Raw genomic sequence first — 17,910 nt, 5'->3', positions numbered from 1 at the left:
CTGTGATGAACAACAGCTTTTGCTTTTTAATCATTTCCTGCGGCACTATAGCCGGGGCCCGTCAATGGTGGCCATTCATTTTAAAGACGGGGCTTTAAATCCTGACAGCTTTTGTCAAACGTTGTCACCAACGCCCACAAGAAAACATGAATCCCAAATGGCTTGATTGCCACAACAGCTGAATCATATGTTGCAGTTGGGTTCTTATCTGATGTATAGGCCGACCAAAATGGAGGAATTTTGTTCTATTATAATTCAAGCCCGCTCGAGCCAGAACCATATTGTGGGTTTCATCAAATTTATGGCTCGTGTAAAGGCATCAGAGGAGTAAATGGGTTCGCCAGAGCGTCACAGATCAGATTAAACACTAGATGCAGCAAGTGTTGAGCAAAGAAATAACAATTTTTCCCGCGCAATATGCAACGCGTCATATCTGCACGGACATGTATGGTATCCTGAAAGGCTGAAGGTCAACTGTGATTGTGCTTGATCAGCAAAACAGACTGTTGTCATGACTCATGCTGTGAGACATAAAGACAGGTGTGTTGGATGGAATTTGAATAAGGACTCAAACATACATCACATTATCTAAGAAAATAAATGATCTTCATGTAAAATGCATCTAGTAAATAAAACACTATGCTGCCCTGATGGGGAAAACTTATCACAGATGCATTGAAAGCCAATGCTGGTGATATTCCATGGCTGCATTTAGAGTACTGAGAAGAGAAGCTTAGTGGCTGTTGCCATGAAGCATCAAAACATAAAATATATGCCAGCAGCGGGAATATACATTTCAATTATGTACTGTTTTTCTAAATCTTAAGATGCTATTGAAGAACTGAAATCCCTGCAGACCAGCTGGCGCAGAACACTGACTTAAATACTTTGACTTTGAAATGGGAAACAGACAAATGTTCCTCCTCAAAGTCAAACTTATAATTAGTGTTTATTCAAATCGCTGTGTTCAAAATGTTTTGAGCTTCACTGTGCAGAATGACGTATGTTTGCAGAGTTTGGTACTAGAAGTCTGTTTCACGTTCAGGGTTTTGTGACGTCACATAGCCAATGATGGTTCAGTGTGCAACTTCAGTGTGGGAACTTAACACAGAGGATAGACTTTTCCCATATAAATAAGTTGTTTAAAATTTGGAAATAATTATTAATAGGCAGGTTAGGGATTTGCCAACTAACACAACGGATAAATGCAGTCAAACTCTTAATAAAAAACTAAGATCGTGACACAAACAATACAGATACAGGAAAGTCCCTTTTCTGTCTATTGTTTTGTTTCTTCATGGATACAATGTCTGAAAACGCCGCTTTTCACCTGACCTAATATAACCCCCCCCCCTTTAAAAATCGCCGCTTCCGCCTCCGCGTGCCCGCACAGCGCGTCCATCCCGCGGTCCGCTTGGTGCGCGTTGCGGCTTTAAACCGGTCCGTCATGCCTTGCGGTGTCCCAGCTCAGCTCCGACGCAGTTGAACAAACCCGCCCTGCGGTTCTACCCCTCGCGAGTGGGGCAAAGGGCGGCGGATGTGTGGGGAGCCCCTCGAGTCGGATACCCGACAACCGGCCGGACGTTGTGTTTACATCCACGCACCGCGAGGCAGGCGGGGACGTGCGCGCGCGCCGTGGACTCCCAACGCGGGCGCGGACGAGCGCGGAATAAACGGGATCTCCACCGCAGATCAAGCGTTTGAAAGTAGCGGATTTCTTTTCTTTTTTATTTCTTTCTTTCTTTTTTTTTATGACAGAGAGAGAAACCCACTGAGGCTGCAGCACAACGGGGGGGGGGAGTTGAAATGCTCGTGCACGCAGGGATCCAATGCTGAATGCAGGTATGCTGTCGGGGATTTGCACGGGACTGAATGCGGTCGGTGGATCTAGCTTGAATGCGTCAGATCAGGCAACATTTTAAAAACGCACGGTTGTGGGCGATTAAACGACCTCGGTTATATCCGTTCATAGTGAATGTCCAGTGTGTATTTCTTCATTACGAAGACAGGAAAACGGAGCAATCGCTGTTCAATTGTAGTTGCATAACTTTGTTTTGCAATTGGGTCAGATTCATTTGCGTTTGTCCTCATCCTCTTGTGAAATACGAACGTGGCAGAGCATTATTGTACAGCCTGTTTACTTTGCACAAGGATACCTTCCTCTATCCTTAAATGGGAGTGATTATGGTTGTTGCACATAACTGATGCATGAGGCAGCAGGAAATGCGTGAGTGGTCAGTGTGTGAGTGGATCTGCTGAGCCCTGCGGTGATGAATCTCTTAATAGAGTTGGGCAATAAGCGCTCACTCAGCAGTGGCATCATTCACAGTCCCATCATCCGAGTCATACAGCTAAAGTAAGAGGGTTAGAGAAGTCCTTGAAAGTACATCTGGGATATGGGAGCGAGAGCAAAACCCATTGATATTGGGTCCGTGGCAGGAACAAAAACAACGAAGGAACAGATTCTTTACGTGTGTGAACATAGAAGGAATTAATGATTATGTTAGTTGAACTACTATTGCAACTTTTGAAGATGAGGGACATCCTCCTCCTGCCTGATGTTCTCCAGTTTGGATTTTGTCTATGTCTAAAGATGTATTTTCAAACTAAATACTAACTAATAGCAACTACAGCAACTACTATTCATTTCTCGATTTATCTTTTGGTTGATAAAATGTAAAAAAAACAAACAGAGAAATGCATTTGAAAAGTCTTCAAATGCTTGGCTATCTAAGTTAGTGAACATGTCGGACATGTGCTCCTTAAAGTAAGATACCACAATTAAACAGACTGCAGTGTAAATCCAGTCCAGACTCCCCCCTCCCACCACCTCCATGTCCGCTAAGCTCCCAGTCTTACAGGGTTAAAGGCTTATTGTCTCCACCAAGCTGATTAGATTTAACTTTTGAGACTGCAAACGGGCAGTTTGTTTACCCAACTTCAATGTGGGGATTGATCCAAGCACTTTGGTAGCACTTTATTTAAATAAATCACTGCCTGTTTGTTCACAAGAGAAAATCTTCCACTGGATCCGGCAGGATCGATGGTTGTTGGTTTCCCGAATCGAAAGCTGGTCCTATCCGACTCCTCTCCCAATCTTTCCACTCGGCTTATTCCAGCTTTATGTCCAACCTGCGGCCACCTCGCTCGCCTCAGCTGACCAAGTCGATGTCGAAGTGCAGCACACAGCTGCAGCATGCAGAGCACACGTCCTAAGTGGAATGAAGAACAACATGGGAGGTTGCAAGGTGTCTGTTTTGATCCAATTTCTCGTTTGAGTAGTTTTTATGTCTTTTCAGATCTCAGGGTGGACTCACAGTGCATGTAGTAGGAACAGAGGGGAGAAACTGGAAGGATGAGTTAGTGTTGAATGATACGAGGCTGTGTGCCAACTCAAGCACAGGCATGAGCATATTTTGCCGTGAGGGCCAGAGAGCCCCCCGCCACGCTCCATCGAGAAACGGGACATTTAGTTCGAGGACGCGGGTCAAAGCCTGATTTAATTAGCCCTTTAATGTTTGAAACACATGCTGACATGAGCATATTTTGTGTTGTAGCTCTACAGATGCCAATGTGGCTCGTCCTCTTTGTTAGACGGAAATATCTGAACTACTGGATGGAGTGCAAAAACATTTTGTACTGACTGCACGCTCAGTCAGGCTTGATTATGAAAACTTTTTTATCTTGCGCTCTCATCTGGCCTTTACTTTGTTTGGTGTCGAGTTTAAACTTTGTCAATGCTTTTTTTGTTAATTTCTTTTGAGCTACCGTTAGCACACCAACAAGCTAACTACAAAGGTGAACATAGTTAACATGGGGTCTGATGATATCAGATGTAGCATGCTGCTGTTAGCATTCAACTCAAAGCAATGCTGGGCCTTAGCAATGTTTCAGAGAGCTGCTAGCATGGCTGTCAACCCGTGTTAACATATTTACTTATGGCCTAAAATAGCCATGGCCTTATTCATAGCACTTTATATACTTATATACAAATTTTTGAAAAGAGGTCAACTACACTGTATGACCGCTGCAGTTGAAACTTCATTTCCACCAACAAGACAATCTCTAAAACTTTACAGCAGCAAGAGCCCACTTCCTTCTGAGCTTGAGAAACCCTGCTGAAGTAGTAGTAGTAGTAGTAGTAGTAGTAGCAGGAGCATCCACCTCCATGTTTTCTTGCAGCCCACATTCAGAGGAAACAAAGAGGAAGTGACAGGAAAATAGGGGTTGCTTCTTAATTGTCAGGAACTGTTTGGTCGGCGCTCCCTGACCGTGCCCTCCAATCAATCCAGTCATCTGTGTAAGGCCTCGGACAAAGCCAGGGCCGTGTCGCCATGGTGAGGGATTGTTTGCATCCAGTCATGCCGCTAGCCATGTGGGCTCACGCACACACACACACACGTGCGCACACACATACACACACACACACACACTCACACACACAGTGGCATGGCATGCTCTTTTGTCTGCGCGCCACTTGTTTCATTGGACCCCCTCTTGCTGCCTCAACCTCGTTGTTGCTTCAAAAATTGGTCCCCGATTGCATCATTGAGGTTGTTAAACCGCTTCACTCCACGTCTTCTCTATACAGCTTTACTAATTAATGTCTAAAAATAACTGAAATTAAAACATATTTCTGCATATTACAAATCTCAGTTAATTAAACATTTAAAAGTGTTCTTTAGTATGTCAGAAATGTGCACGTTTCAAGTACATTGTTCTAAAAGTAGTATAGTTAAATTGCCACAATATATTTATTTTTTCACTTAGTAATGTTGTCACAAATCCTAACTTGTGTTCGTTGTTGGCAGACTGCTGGTGAGATGAGCGCAGGTCAGAGGGTTCAAACTCAATCAATGAGTTTATTAAAGTGTAATTAAGTGAGGGACTAAGGGAGCTCTGGGCCAAATCAAGGCTGGGTATTAACTCCTTAGTTTGTATTTTGATTTTAAACCCAATACCTGTGGATGGTGTGAAATTAAAAGCCATTCTTTTAAAACCTTTCAATCATAACATCTCTGCACCTATGCTCATCTTTGATATTAAAGGGGACTTAAATGGCATTTTTGTGCTGATCCGTTTTAATAAATGTTTGAAGAATGACGTACAGGAAGCACTCCGCTGCCCCACCAGAGATCTGCCTTCTTGTGGCATCCCGAGAATGAAACTGAATGCACCGCTATGTTTAGCACAACAGTCAGACAGAGAAGAGACAGCCATCTTTGTGTGTGCGTGAAACCACGTTTCGGCAGCAACAGTTGTCCAAAACCACAAAAAAAAAAACACCTCCCCCAAAATATACACAGCTCCACACTGTTGACATTTCAAGGCTAAACATAAGCTAAATACAGATAATTCCACCTAAACCTGTAGTCACTCTGTGAGAATGTGCTGGATTCTCTATAAATGGATAACTCATTTGTGAAGGATTCACAGTGTGCAGTTGGAAGGTGAATCTCTGTGTTTACTAAACTGTGACTAATGGAAAAGGAAATTTCCCACAGGGTCGGAGGTTAGTCACTCTGGAGATGTGGCGCTTAGTCCGAGACTAAATATGGACGGTATACATTTACAAGGATCTGAACTGAAATAGAACCCCACATGTCGGAGCGCACTCGTTTGTGTACACTCGCAATGTAGCATGTATGATTTATTTATTCCCTCTCTGCAGTGGGGGGGGGCTTCAAAGTGACTGCAATTTAGATCAAAGGCGTAACCAGAAAAGAAAAGTGCGTAAATAGCATGATGAATTCGGAACGCAGCAACGGCTTTTAGGGATTCAAGCGTTGTAAGTCACTATTGAAGAAAACAGACTGCAGGGTTGATGCTGTTGGGCAAAGAAGTAGTTTGAAATTGAGCTTTTATATCCTGTATACGGGAACAAGACTTGGTGTGGGTCCCTGTGACGTTAGCTATTGAGTGATTTATAAGACGCTGTTTTATCATCGGAAATGAAATTATAAATACCTATATCTTGAAATATGCACAGCTGCTGTGTGCTTCTCCAAGCTACCAGCATATGGCGTAATATTTGTGTCAGAGGGCCATTGGGAGCATGTAAGTCAAGGACTAAAGTGTGTTAGTGTAATAAGTTTGTCTTCTAGCTTTGATCATATTTCATATTTGTTGTGTCGGCACTGGTGTAGCCAAGAGGTGCCTCTAAGGATCTGAATTAAGTTGATTAAATATAAAGGTTACCTTGGAAAAGGTGACTTGTAGACCTGAAAATACACTCCAAGGTGTCCATATTTGGCAACTCGCCCAGCTATACTCGTGTCTCTTTTTTTTTATTTTTCATAGTAATAATATTATGCCTTCATGCCAAAAAGCATTTGCATATTAAAGTCTCTCATAGTTGACTCGATTAGACTTGGATGAAGTGAAATTTGACTTTGCTCCAGCTTAATTTTCTGTCTGTTTTACTAAAGGGTGATGATGTATCATAGCGGAGTGAATGACTTCAGTACGACTTTGCACACAGATGTGCACATACCAAGTGTGTGTGTGTGAGAGAAAGTATCCACGTGTGAGAGACATGGAGGGAGGCAGCCGATTTACAAGCTTGTGCCAACGCTGGGTCTTCTTCCCGGTGAGATTTCAGTATCAACAGTCATTGAATGAGCATTGCATCACAACGTTTCCACTGCAGCTGTGACCGTTTTAAAAGCCTCATTACGTCATCTGTCGGGCTGCGTTATGAAAAGATGTCATGGAGCTTTTGTTTTGAATTATGCTTTGAGTCAAACTTTCCAAATGAAGAGTGAATTCAGATTGGAACTGGTTACACTTGAAGGACCTCTTGCTTAAGAGATAATATTTTAACAAAGGGGACGTGTTTCCTTCCCCGACTTTCTGCCCGAACCACCAACAAACTGAATGTTGATTTGTATCTTTTTCTATCCCCAGTTTCTTGTGGCAACCCGTTAAACTGTCTTCTTTGTATTATTTTCCCCTGAGCTCTATTCACGGGTATACGGGTTTAATTTACGCGCATCACGGTTCACGTGCAGTTTGCAGGGGCTGCCTGCAGTTACAAATCATCACGTCCCCCACCAGAGGTTGGCCTTGCCCTTACCAGATGCCTCCAGCGCAGAGGAGCGAGCAACGTAATGCAGCCTCGGTAGAAAAAGGCCTCGAGGGGTGGGGGGGGGGGGGGGCTAGTTAAATTGCAGGAGGGATTGGGGGGGGGGCCCATTCCAGCTGTGATGAAGATGGAGGGCCCCTAACTTGTTAAGGGAGGCCCCAAGCGGCGTGAAAGTCAAGGATCGGAGCCGAACTGATGGTCCGTTCAGGAAGAAAACGATGGCTCTCGCCCAGTAGGGTTGCGATAGTTTGAGCATTAGGCTGCAGCTCCTTCACTGCTCTGTTGCGCCGGCCCCGTTGTCGCCCGCGGCCTTGCCAGGTTCGTAATGACTGCCTCGCCGCTGAGGCGCTTGTGTCAGCAGTTTAAAATGGCTCTCATTCTGCGTGCATGCAACTGCTGTCAGCTTTTCTGCCCCGACACCAGCAAATGAAAAATGTATTGGACGAGGCCCTCAGACGGTCACGATCACTGCGCCACAAGTGTGTTCTCAGAGCAATTCATCAGCATTACAGGAAACGGTTAAACAAGTGTTGTGCGTCGTTGTTTGTTGACAGGAGGCTGGTGACATTTACGTGTGATGCTAGCTTTTTCCATCTGTGTTGTAGTAAGTGGGTTGTTTAGGGGTTGTAAAGCCATACTGGGATGTTTAGGAATTGACAAAGGTTTAATATGGCCAGAGGTATTGTGCAGTGTTATTGCCTTAACTTCCATTTTTTTATAAAAAATGAATTGTTGAACCTGAATTGTTTTCCTTTTCATGGCAACTCAATTGCGTGCAGTATAACATTTTATCACAACAACAAAAAAAATCATCATGCCACTTTTTTTTTTCTTTTCCCTTTTAAGGATGGACAGTTAAACATTAGCACCCCCTTGTGGTGTGGAGGAATGAGGGCCTCTGGATGAAGGTCATGGAGCTGAAAGTTTGGGTGGACGGAGTGCAGCGCATCGTGTGCGGCGTCACCGAATTCACCACATGCCAGGAAGTGGTCATTGCTTTGGCACAAGCCATTGGTAAGATGTGAATGGGTGTGCAGACATGGTGTTCCCAGCAGAAAGAAAATACCTAATGACACAAGAATATGAGCTGCAGATGTGAAATATCTGACTTTCTGATATAAACACACACAAAAAAACTAATAACATGACAATGACCACCGACCAGAAGAGTGGATTTAGCCCTGGTGAGATCAAATCTTCTCCCTCTGCCTCACACTGAGGTGGTGTAAATTGTATTTATCTCCACATAAATCCTAATAGGGATTTTTATTTGCTGTGTGTTCTGTCCGATATCGGCCGAGCGGTTTGTTAGACGTACTGGAGATGATAAATTGCAGTAAAATAAAAAGTGACTAGAGGGCTCAAAGAGATTTTCACCATAAATGGGCTGAGCAAAACGAGATGAGTCATGCTGCAGACTTTGGTCTATTTACGTGCTGTGCAATTGAGGAGAAATAATTTGCCACGCTCTCTCGATGTTACTAATTGCATGGATTGTATTGTGTTTACTGCCGCGAAGGCGAGACCATAATATGATTTCATAAAATTGCAAGAATATCGGCTGTTTTTGAAAAAAACGATTTCAGGGATTTCACCTTCAGCCCCAAATTCAACTTTTTCTCTGAGCAACAACCCGTCTTTCATGGTGCCAGTGTAGCAGAAGTTATGGCGTTCACTGTCCTTTGTGTTCTCCGAGTCTTTTGTGCAGAGCCGGACACTTTGATTTGAATGGCAGTGGTGATGAATGCGCCTCTTTTACAAGCTCCTCTTGCTGTGTGAGACAAGGGTGTGGCCACGCCAGTGTTTTTAGTCTTATCTGCATTTGCACACACAAGAATGTAGCCGTGCACACACACACACACACACACACACACACACACACACACACACACACACACACACACACACACACACACACACACACACACACACACACACACACACACACACACAAAGCCGGGAACCATTGAACGAAACCGTTTTCCAACACTATCACTCTTTGTTGAATTGAATGTTCCTACTGTTAAGTTCTTTCCCTAAAAGTGCGTGTGAAGTTCTTTCAAACGACCAACGCGGCGCAGGAGAACTGTGAAAGAGTTGAATTAGTTCTTTCTTTCCTCTTCCTCCCAATGCCCTTTGAACTTAATGTTTTAAAGCGTGCCATGAAAAACTTTGAACCCTTACAGAGTTCTCAAAGAAGCATCGAGCCATTCGATTATACAACTTTCTTTACGGGCCAAAAATCTGGGTGTAGGCTGCACTGAAAGTGACTTGTTTGTGAGTCATGTGTCCAAGGGGACTGAGGACAGGTCTTTGAGGACCTTCAGCCTGAGAGTAAGCAAGACCAACTATACAAAGTGTTTAACTTGTTTAAAAGCAAACAAACAAAAGCAACAACCCCACAGCCATCCTGAAGTTTTGATTTATGATGATGCTGAATCGTGATGAGTGGATGGACGTTCATGACCTCATCTGTAACATAACTTAAAACAATTGGTCTGTATTCTGTGCTCCGATAGAAGCTGATTTTGTCTTTATTATATGCCGTCAATTGTCTTTTTCTTTTTGTCCAAGGACGCACTGGCAGATACACTTTGATCGAGAAATGGCGTGAGACAGAACGTCACCTGGCACCGCAGGAGAACCCCGTGGTGTCCCTCAACAAGTGGGGTCAATATGCCTGCGACGTCCAGCTCATCCTCCAGCGGACCGGCCCGTCGGTCAGCGAGAGGCCCGCCTCCGACGGGCTGGCTCGCGTCCCGGAGCGGTGCTTCCACCGCCAGAGCCTGCCGCCTCTGGCCAAGCTCCGCCCGCCGGGGACGGACCGCTCGCTCAGGCGGAGGGAACCCAAGCGCAAGTCTCTGACCTTCACCGCCGGGGCCAAGGGTCTGCGGGACATATTTGGGAAGAGCAGAGACGCCGAAGGTAGTGCGCTTTCAGCGTGTTCACTTGATTCAAGCTCGCCCGTCACGCCGGGCGGTAGTTTTAATCCTCTCCCTCCCGAAACGGATTGTCCGTCCAGCCAAACAGCCCCAGCAGCGCGGCGTGAGTCTGAGCCTGAGCAGGGTTGGGGGTGTCGGAGTCGGATCCGTCCCCGGGAGTCCGGCCCGAGAGCTGAGCCGCTTGGTGCAGCTGCAGCGGGACAAACTGCAGGCCCTGGAGAGCCGTCTGCTGGGCTGCGAGGGCGAGCTGCAAGACTGGGAGGAGGCCGCCGCCGATGAAGTGGGTTGAACCTCAGCCGCAACGTGTCGACAGACTCTGCTTTTCCTTCCGTCTTCTATTAAAACATTTCTCTTTTGGTGGGTATTTCTCTCTTTCCAGGGAGGAAGCGCGGAGGAGGAGCTGCTGCATTTGGAGCAGCAGGTGAGGAGGAACGCTGCTGAGATGGAGGAGGAGGAGTTCTGGCAGAACGAGCTGCACATTGAGTGCGAGAGCGAGCGGCTCCTCCGGCTGCAGCTAGCGGAGCTGCAGGGGCGCGTGCGCGACTGCGAAGTCAAGCTCTCGGAGTACCTGGCACACATACAGGTGAGCCGCAGGGTCCCATCCACATGAATGAAAATCGGAATTTGCTTTTTTTCTGCTATTCCATCCGACGAATCATCTGCCGTGTTCTGCAGCGCATGGAGGGAGGCCTGGAGCAGGAGCAGCTGCAGCAGGAGGCCGAGCTCAACCAGAGGGTCAACGAGGAGGAGGTCAGAGCTGGCCTGTTTTGCAACGTCCCACGGAACAAAAGTTTTCACCACATTAAACTCATGAAATAAGCCCTCCTGTCACGTCTGCCCATCGCTCACTTAAAAAAACAAATGCATGATGAGCTTTAGCCTTCTCCCCCTAACCTTCCAGGTGCAAGCCCAGCTGGAGAAGGTGAGGGCAGAGCTTGAAACGCAGAGCCAACACACGGCCCGTCTGGAGAGCAGCTGCAGGGCGTTGGAACGCTCACTTGGCCAATCGAGCAGCAGATTACAGGTCAGCTCAGATTCTATTTACGATTTTCATTTCGTTTTTTTTTTTTTTTCACACCGAGGCCTGAGAATTGTGAGGAATTTAAAGCACCCGTGGCAACCCCCGAATACACACAGATGTTGAAGTTTTGCTTTAGAAAACGTTTTATATATTTTTTTTATTGGAGTGTGGGAAAATTCAGTCCTCTGCACACGGGTGGAACCATAGCAATCTAAGCTTGTTTAAGCTGTGGGCAGTGAAGGGAAGTTTAATCTCTGGCTGGCGGGGATGTGTATTGGATCCATGGCGGCGTGCATCCCTGTATGAAGGGCTGTGCTCTATGTACCGGCGAGTTCCAGTGGGGTGTGGGAAGCATGAGGTAATGAGAAGGGGAAGGGAAGGAAGGTATTACAGCATTCTTTGTCTGATTAGAGAGGGCCCTGAATAAGTACACAATCCCTCGCCTCCAGTTAAGCATCTTGGAGAGAACTTTTCGTCTTTTGCTGTTTTAAGACTTTTGGACTGATCCTCAGCACAGTGGGATCCGTTATTGTTTTTCACATAGTAAATCCACCTCAGTTAAATAACAAATGTATACATGTAGATAATTGAATGCTGAAAGTAGATCCGGTTTGGAATTAAGAGAGGAGTTAATTTTGTACGTATTCATTTGAATGCACCATAGGTGTATCATTTTTACATTTTTTTTTTCCTCCCAGGAGAAGGAGCAGGAGCTGGAACAACTGACTAAAGAGCTGCGACAGGTCAACCTGCAGCAGTTCATTCAGCAGACCGGCACCAAGGTCACCGTGCTGCCGGCTCAGCCTGCAGGAGAAAACAACAATGGCACGTACACACACACACACACACACACACACACACACACACACACAGACTGAGACCATTGCCACATTTCCGTCACCTTTTTAATGAAGTTACATTTCATAGCTAACTTAATTTTGACTGAAGTACTTTTCATGCTCTGTCCTCATGTGTGAGTGTAGACAGTGTCACCTGGTGGTCACCCTGAGAAGGACACAGTGGACTGTAGACTTGAGCTGTTGTGAAAGAACAGCTTAAGTCAGTAAACCCATTACATGGACCAGAATCACTGGCAGCCCGAGAAGAGTTTCACCGTTTTTTCAAAAGGAAAATCCCTCCTTTCATTCTAAACAGCCAAATCCCCAGGAAAATGTTTTGTTTGATTCAATGTATTAATAGAACACATTGACTGAAATTATCTACAAGACGCTCAGGAGCTGGAGGAGCCTCATGATGTGTAAGTCTATTTTGTGTCCTTTTTTTGTATTGATTCTTGCTACAGAAGTGGACTCCGGTTCTCTGAAAAGACACGGCTCTTCTCGGCTTTTACCCAGCAACCTTCGCACCCTTCAAAGCGCAGGGAAGTCCAGCCTCAACCCCGAAGGCATCTACGTTTGAGGCCCGAACTGCGCGGGAGACATTATCTGAGCAGCAGGGTCGGCCTGAAGGTATCTGGGGGGGGCGTTCCTTCTGACCGGAAGGCTCCCCAAACTGCTGAAATGCTGCCGAGCAAGGCACTGAATCAAAGGATGGAGGATGAGTGAGGTATCAGACAACAACAAAAAAAAACAGTTCTCTCATCTGTTTCGCTTCTTTCTTGCTCTGCTTCGTCTTCCATTTTCCAAGGACTGAGAATCCAACTGATGTCAAAATCCATTCGCAAACTAACAATCAAACCCCCTGTACTTCAGTAGCTGAGTGAAGAATCCTCTTAAAGCTCTGAGCCAGGAAGTTATTGAGGAGGCTTCAGCAAAATAGATACACTTTTTTGTGTGTGTGTGTGTGTGTGTTATTGTGTGTAAATTATAAATAGGAGGATGCAAAGTTTGGACATGTACAAATGCGACCCATGCACGAGCATGCATAAACGCCACACCTGAGCTACAACCTTAGCCATATCTGATTGCCTTACTCTGGGGTTTTAAAACCAGACGTCAATAATGTTAAAAGGTAGCTTCTAAACTATGCGCCATATAAATTTGATAAAATACCAATTCAGGTGGTACCTAATCATGGTAACTGATGTCAGTGTAACTCAACGGTAGCTTTTTCTTTCACGCGTCATTTATATTTTCTTTCGTATTGGTTTTAAACAGGAATGCATTTGCTTCTTGTGTTTGACCAAAACGGAAAATTGTTTTCCCATCATATAAAATAAATGATAGAGACGATAATAGAGGAACATCTTTAACTATTCAACATTTCTGGAGAAACTGTTAGGCTTTGGGTTCAGTTTTATGCCTCATTTAGTGCAGAGCTATTATTCTCCTTTTGTTTCACGTGAGCACTTTCTCCAAAAGCTCAGAAATATGAAAGAAGTGATGCGCATAAGTGATGATGGAGGCCTTTTGAGCCATAAGAGTATATCCACCTTGGGAAGATTTTATTGATGACTCTATACCCAGTTTGACCACCAGGTGGCGACAAAACATACATTATTCACAGGTGTGAAAGTTAACTGTGGAAGCTGCCTGAGGTCTGTTCTCTGTCTCTATTCGTTGTCATAGGTCAAACGTGACTGCGTGTTGTTTTTTTGTTTCAACGCTTCCGCACATTAGCCTAATAGTTTATTTTCTGAAGTGCCACTTGGATTGTTGGACACATTTCCCTGGATACATGAAACACGAACACACACTTCTCTAAACAGTATTCCACCCACATACTGCAATCTTTTGTTCCATCAGATTTTTATAATGAACTAAAGATGTCTCTTGTGAACCAAAGCCAGTGTGAAAAACTAATAGTTAGATGAATGTACTTTTTTTACGTGAATGCAACTTATAGCCGTGAAATGTACTGACGCGTCAGATAGTGATCATGCTTTAAGGAGTCATGGTTTGCTGTGACTGCCGGTTGAGCTCTTTGTCTTGTTGCCACTCGATAGGAAAGAAGTTTTGCTAAGACATAAAAATGGGAAATACAGAAAAGTCTGGTGGACACTGCATTTGGCCATTTCTGATTAAATGTTATTCTCAACGCAGAATAAAAGGCCATTTCTCCGAATATTTTGGGATGAAAGTCACACAAACTGTGCAGGAATGTTTGGGTTGAAAAAAGGCTCCAAAAGCTTTTGAACTTGAAACCATTTCAATGTATGTGGTTGTCTGTCAAACCTGTGAATTCTCCGATGTGAGACTGTCAAAATCTTTTGAGAAAATATATCAATAGAACATGAAACAATTTCAATAGAACATGAAACGTATGCTTTGCTTTGTAAGAATAGGGTTAAAATGCATACATTTAACTTACATACGGGTGCAACTTTGGGGTCTGAAACAGTGTGGGAATTTAGAGCACCGGGTTTCACACGCATCTTTCTCAATTTGAGTCTTTGCTCAAATATTCAAAAGTGGTTCTCCTGTTCCAGAGTTTGTGCAGTCGTATCTTTCTACATTGTGCACAAGTTAACTTCCTTATGAACAACGCCTCATCAACCCATACGTTATGATGTTTTACTGTAGGTTAATCTACCCAACACTATATGAATATTTTCAAATTGGCTCCACCATAAGCAGCTGCAACATTAAAGTGATGTTTGTTCATTCGTATGATATAAGGAGCACTTTTGGTATACAGTCAAAGTGATTCTGCTTTTTAAAGTCAATTACTTCCTCAACCACTCAGTCAAATCTTTTTTGATTGAACTGTAATTTTCTCGAGTTTTTCACCGGTCTACAAAGCGTGATACACAACCACAAGCTTTGAAATCGTTTCACCAGCTTGATATCTTATTGACCCTGACTTGAGCCCACAGGAAGCAGCTTGTATTTGTGCTGTGAGGATAACAAAGTGAATTCTTCCCTCCGGTGGGACGAATCTTCGTTGTTTGCTCTACTGTTCAACGCTAACCGGAGGAATTCACATCACGACTTGAAAAACTATTGTCGGAAATTTACAAAAGTTCTTCTCTCGCCTCCCTCTCCCTCAGTATGCAGCATCATCGTCATGACAACAAGCTCAGCTGTGACACAGAAACTGTAACCCGCTAATAAAGGGAGTCGTATTTGACTGGAAGCTTTTGGATAATGGCATGCCTTACCGGGTGGGAAGAACATGTAAATAATGTCTACATATCACAGCAGTCTACGGACTTAAAAAAAAAATAAAAAATGCAGATAGAAGTCAGAAATATGCAGAATGCTCTAGAGGTTAGATCTTAATGCTGTCGCTCAATAGGCAGCTGTGCATGCATGCAATAATGTGTGATCGGTCTATTCAGGCTCCTAATTACTGGCTTTCAGGGAACCAACAATTTATGAGAGAATTTTATTTTTTGGTTTTGTTGTGTCCTGTTTTGTCTTGCTGGCATTAACACAGATTGAGATTTCAACTCACAGCCGCTAGCAGAAAAATAGTAAAACCTGCACATTACAGTCTTTCAGTTTGATCTAATCCTGGCAAAGACGACGTCTTTGGATGCGACGGATAACCCCGTTGCATTGAAACGTGACGTTTTACAGAGACCGCTAATGGGTGCTTTCTATTGTGCCGTCACTGGTGCTTCTCAATAATGGAGCAAAAACAAATGATGTGATGGAGCCATCGTGGAAACGGCCATCAAGTGGCTGGGAAAGCTGAAGTAGAAACGCTGCGGCTCAGGGATATCTCAAGGCACAGAATCACCCAGACAAGAATGGGCAGAAAGTAATCATGGATGAATGCTGTTTACGTCTCGAGCCATTTGACAAGTTCAATTGTGTTTTCGCCCTCGTGGGGACTTGAGCATCTGTTTGACAAATGTAGCATAGGCTCCTAGATCCCACATGACAGACGCAAAAGAGATAATGATTTCCTTCTGAGAGATGTGCAACACTATTTTTGCAAAGTAAAAGTGTATCGGCCCGGCTCATGATTCATGCTTAAACTGGAGAAAAACTGGGGTTATCATTATCAGGAATAACTTAGATGAACTGTGGTGGACTAACTGCATAGCATTGACTCATTGTGTAGACGAATTATTGTATACAGAAAAGGTTCTGATTTGTTCATCCAGTAGATGTTTTTTAACTTTGAGGATTTTAACATGTTTTATTCTTTCGGTCGTCATTAAGCCACACATTTAAAAAAGTTCAAGAGTCATCTAAAATATACAAATAAATGAATGCAATATATTTAAAAAACATGCCAGGAAATGAATAAACTGATATACAAAGCTGAATACAGTATTTTGTGTGATTTGAATCTGAATACAGTATTTTGTGTGATTTTGTGACTTCGATGTTTTGCGATTAACATCTGCAAAACATCTGCAAAACATCTTTGTTGAGCCCACAACTCCCAAACACACATTTTTGACTGATTAAATAATGAAGGCCTTTCGACATAAAATCTCCTTAACCACAGTCAAATCACCATTTGACTGTGGTTAAGGTTGCTTTTGCCTTTCAGGTTGTTATTCCCGTACAAATGATGCAGTCTGCAGGTGCAGTGGGGATCGGTTTAGCACAACATCTCTAATCATTTCAGGAAACGGCGGGTCTGTGAAGTCACAAAGATGTTGGGTGAAATATATCTCATGACTTCATTGATTTTTAGCTCACACATCAACTTGTTTTGATAAACAAGAACCATGTGAAGGGGTCCTTAAACACGCTAAAGGGTTAAAGCTCTCAGGCAAAGGATCTTCTTCCTCTCCAGTCACCAGTTTGCATTGAAAACATGAAAAGAAACCGTATTGTTCTTGCATTGCAGTGCGGAGCGAAAGATATAACATACAGTCCATCCAGTTATTGCCTCTTTGGTTTAGAGGGTTAAAAAAAAAGCCACCAATAGAATCTTAACCAGACTCTGGGAAGTATTGCTTCTTTTTCCTCTCCAACATGGAGGAATGGTAGAAACAAGTTTATAACGTGTGGGCTGAAAGCCTTTCCACTATTGTATCCCCCCCCCAAATCCCCAAAAGTACTTGGAACGATATCACGCAATGATTATATCACGATGTGTTATGAACACTCATCCTACAACGTGGCTTCATTTGGTCGTGATCTTAGTTATGGGGAAGAAGAAGAAAAAAAGAAAACACAACCTGAAGAGGCCGGAGACGTGAGCGCGACTTTTGCAGTCGCCTAAACGAGACGAGATGAAAGCACGGATGACCTTTTCCAAATCTGCAAAGGATAAAAAACAACTTAATATTTAATATGTGTCTCAATTGCAGGAAGAAGCGTCTCCGCAGCCTCTTCACCTGCACTTGAGGAGTCAGGTGTCTCTCAGGCCGGTCGGCTTTGCGCTGCCAACACCGACCGGGATGAAAGTTTCTCCGAACAACAAACCAGCTTCAGATTGATTTTCAACTTTTGATACTTTACGGAGTTTGGAGGATTTATCTGACCACTTTTCTCCCCGGTGTATTTCTGATTTAATACTTTAATGGAGCTCAACAGCTGGGTCAGAGGGGCTCTTATTACATCTGTGACCCTCTCACACCCGACGATAAGATTTGAAGCCTTAAATGCTGTTAAGTTTTTTTTTTTTTCTTCAGCCATCATTGTCTGCTGTTGTTTATGAAGTCTAATAGTCTTCCCTTAAGCAGCTCTCACTTTTGGTGATGCATTAGAGTGTCTCGTTAGCGAGTAAAACTCCCAAGTAAGTGACAGCAGTTGACAGCATGCAGGCAGCAGCCAAGCCTCGAGCCCCTATACTGAACACTACATTGCTATTCAGTTTAAAATCTCATTTTTGGATATCAGTGGGGTGTGTTGAATGGAGGCTTGAGGAGAAATGTGGATGTTAACGTAAACTCTTGTCTTTCGTAAATACCCAATGAGTTTTTTATTGATGCCCCTATCTCCGAAATAATCAATTGGCTGTAAGTTTTACCAAATGTTGTGAATCTAAATAGT

At 43.9% G+C, this 17,910-nt stretch overlaps 1 protein-coding gene across 2 annotated transcripts; it reads left to right on the top strand.

Annotated features, from left to right (window-relative positions):
- Positions 1 to 1,384: 1,384 nt before the first annotated feature.
- rassf8b (Ras association domain family member 8b) lies at positions 1,385 to 16,226 on the top strand. Of its 2 annotated transcripts, none has more exons than XM_037461393.2 (9): positions 1,385 to 1,706; positions 7,931 to 8,098; positions 9,659 to 10,009; positions 10,107 to 10,306; positions 10,406 to 10,609; positions 10,702 to 10,776; positions 10,928 to 11,050; positions 11,746 to 11,872; positions 12,351 to 16,226. In XM_037461393.2, the coding sequence occupies exons 2-9, from the start codon at positions 7,987 to 7,989 to the stop codon at positions 12,464 to 12,466; spliced, it is 1,308 nt and encodes a 435-aa protein (XP_037317290.2). In that variant the 5' UTR covers positions 1,385 to 1,706; positions 7,931 to 7,986; the 3' UTR covers positions 12,467 to 16,226. The 2 variants fall into 2 exon arrangements, with proteins under 2 accessions (XP_037317290.2, XP_037317289.2); XM_037461392.2 differs by having other exon boundaries at positions 1,385 to 1,842.
- Positions 16,227 to 17,910: the final 1,684 nt, after the last annotated feature.

This window comes from Pungitius pungitius, chromosome 2, assembly GCF_949316345.1.
Source record: "Pungitius pungitius chromosome 2, fPunPun2.1, whole genome shotgun sequence".
NCBI classification, from domain to species: domain Eukaryota; kingdom Metazoa; phylum Chordata; class Actinopteri; order Perciformes; family Gasterosteidae; genus Pungitius; species Pungitius pungitius.
This window is presented reverse-complemented; position numbering and strand designations above follow the sequence as displayed.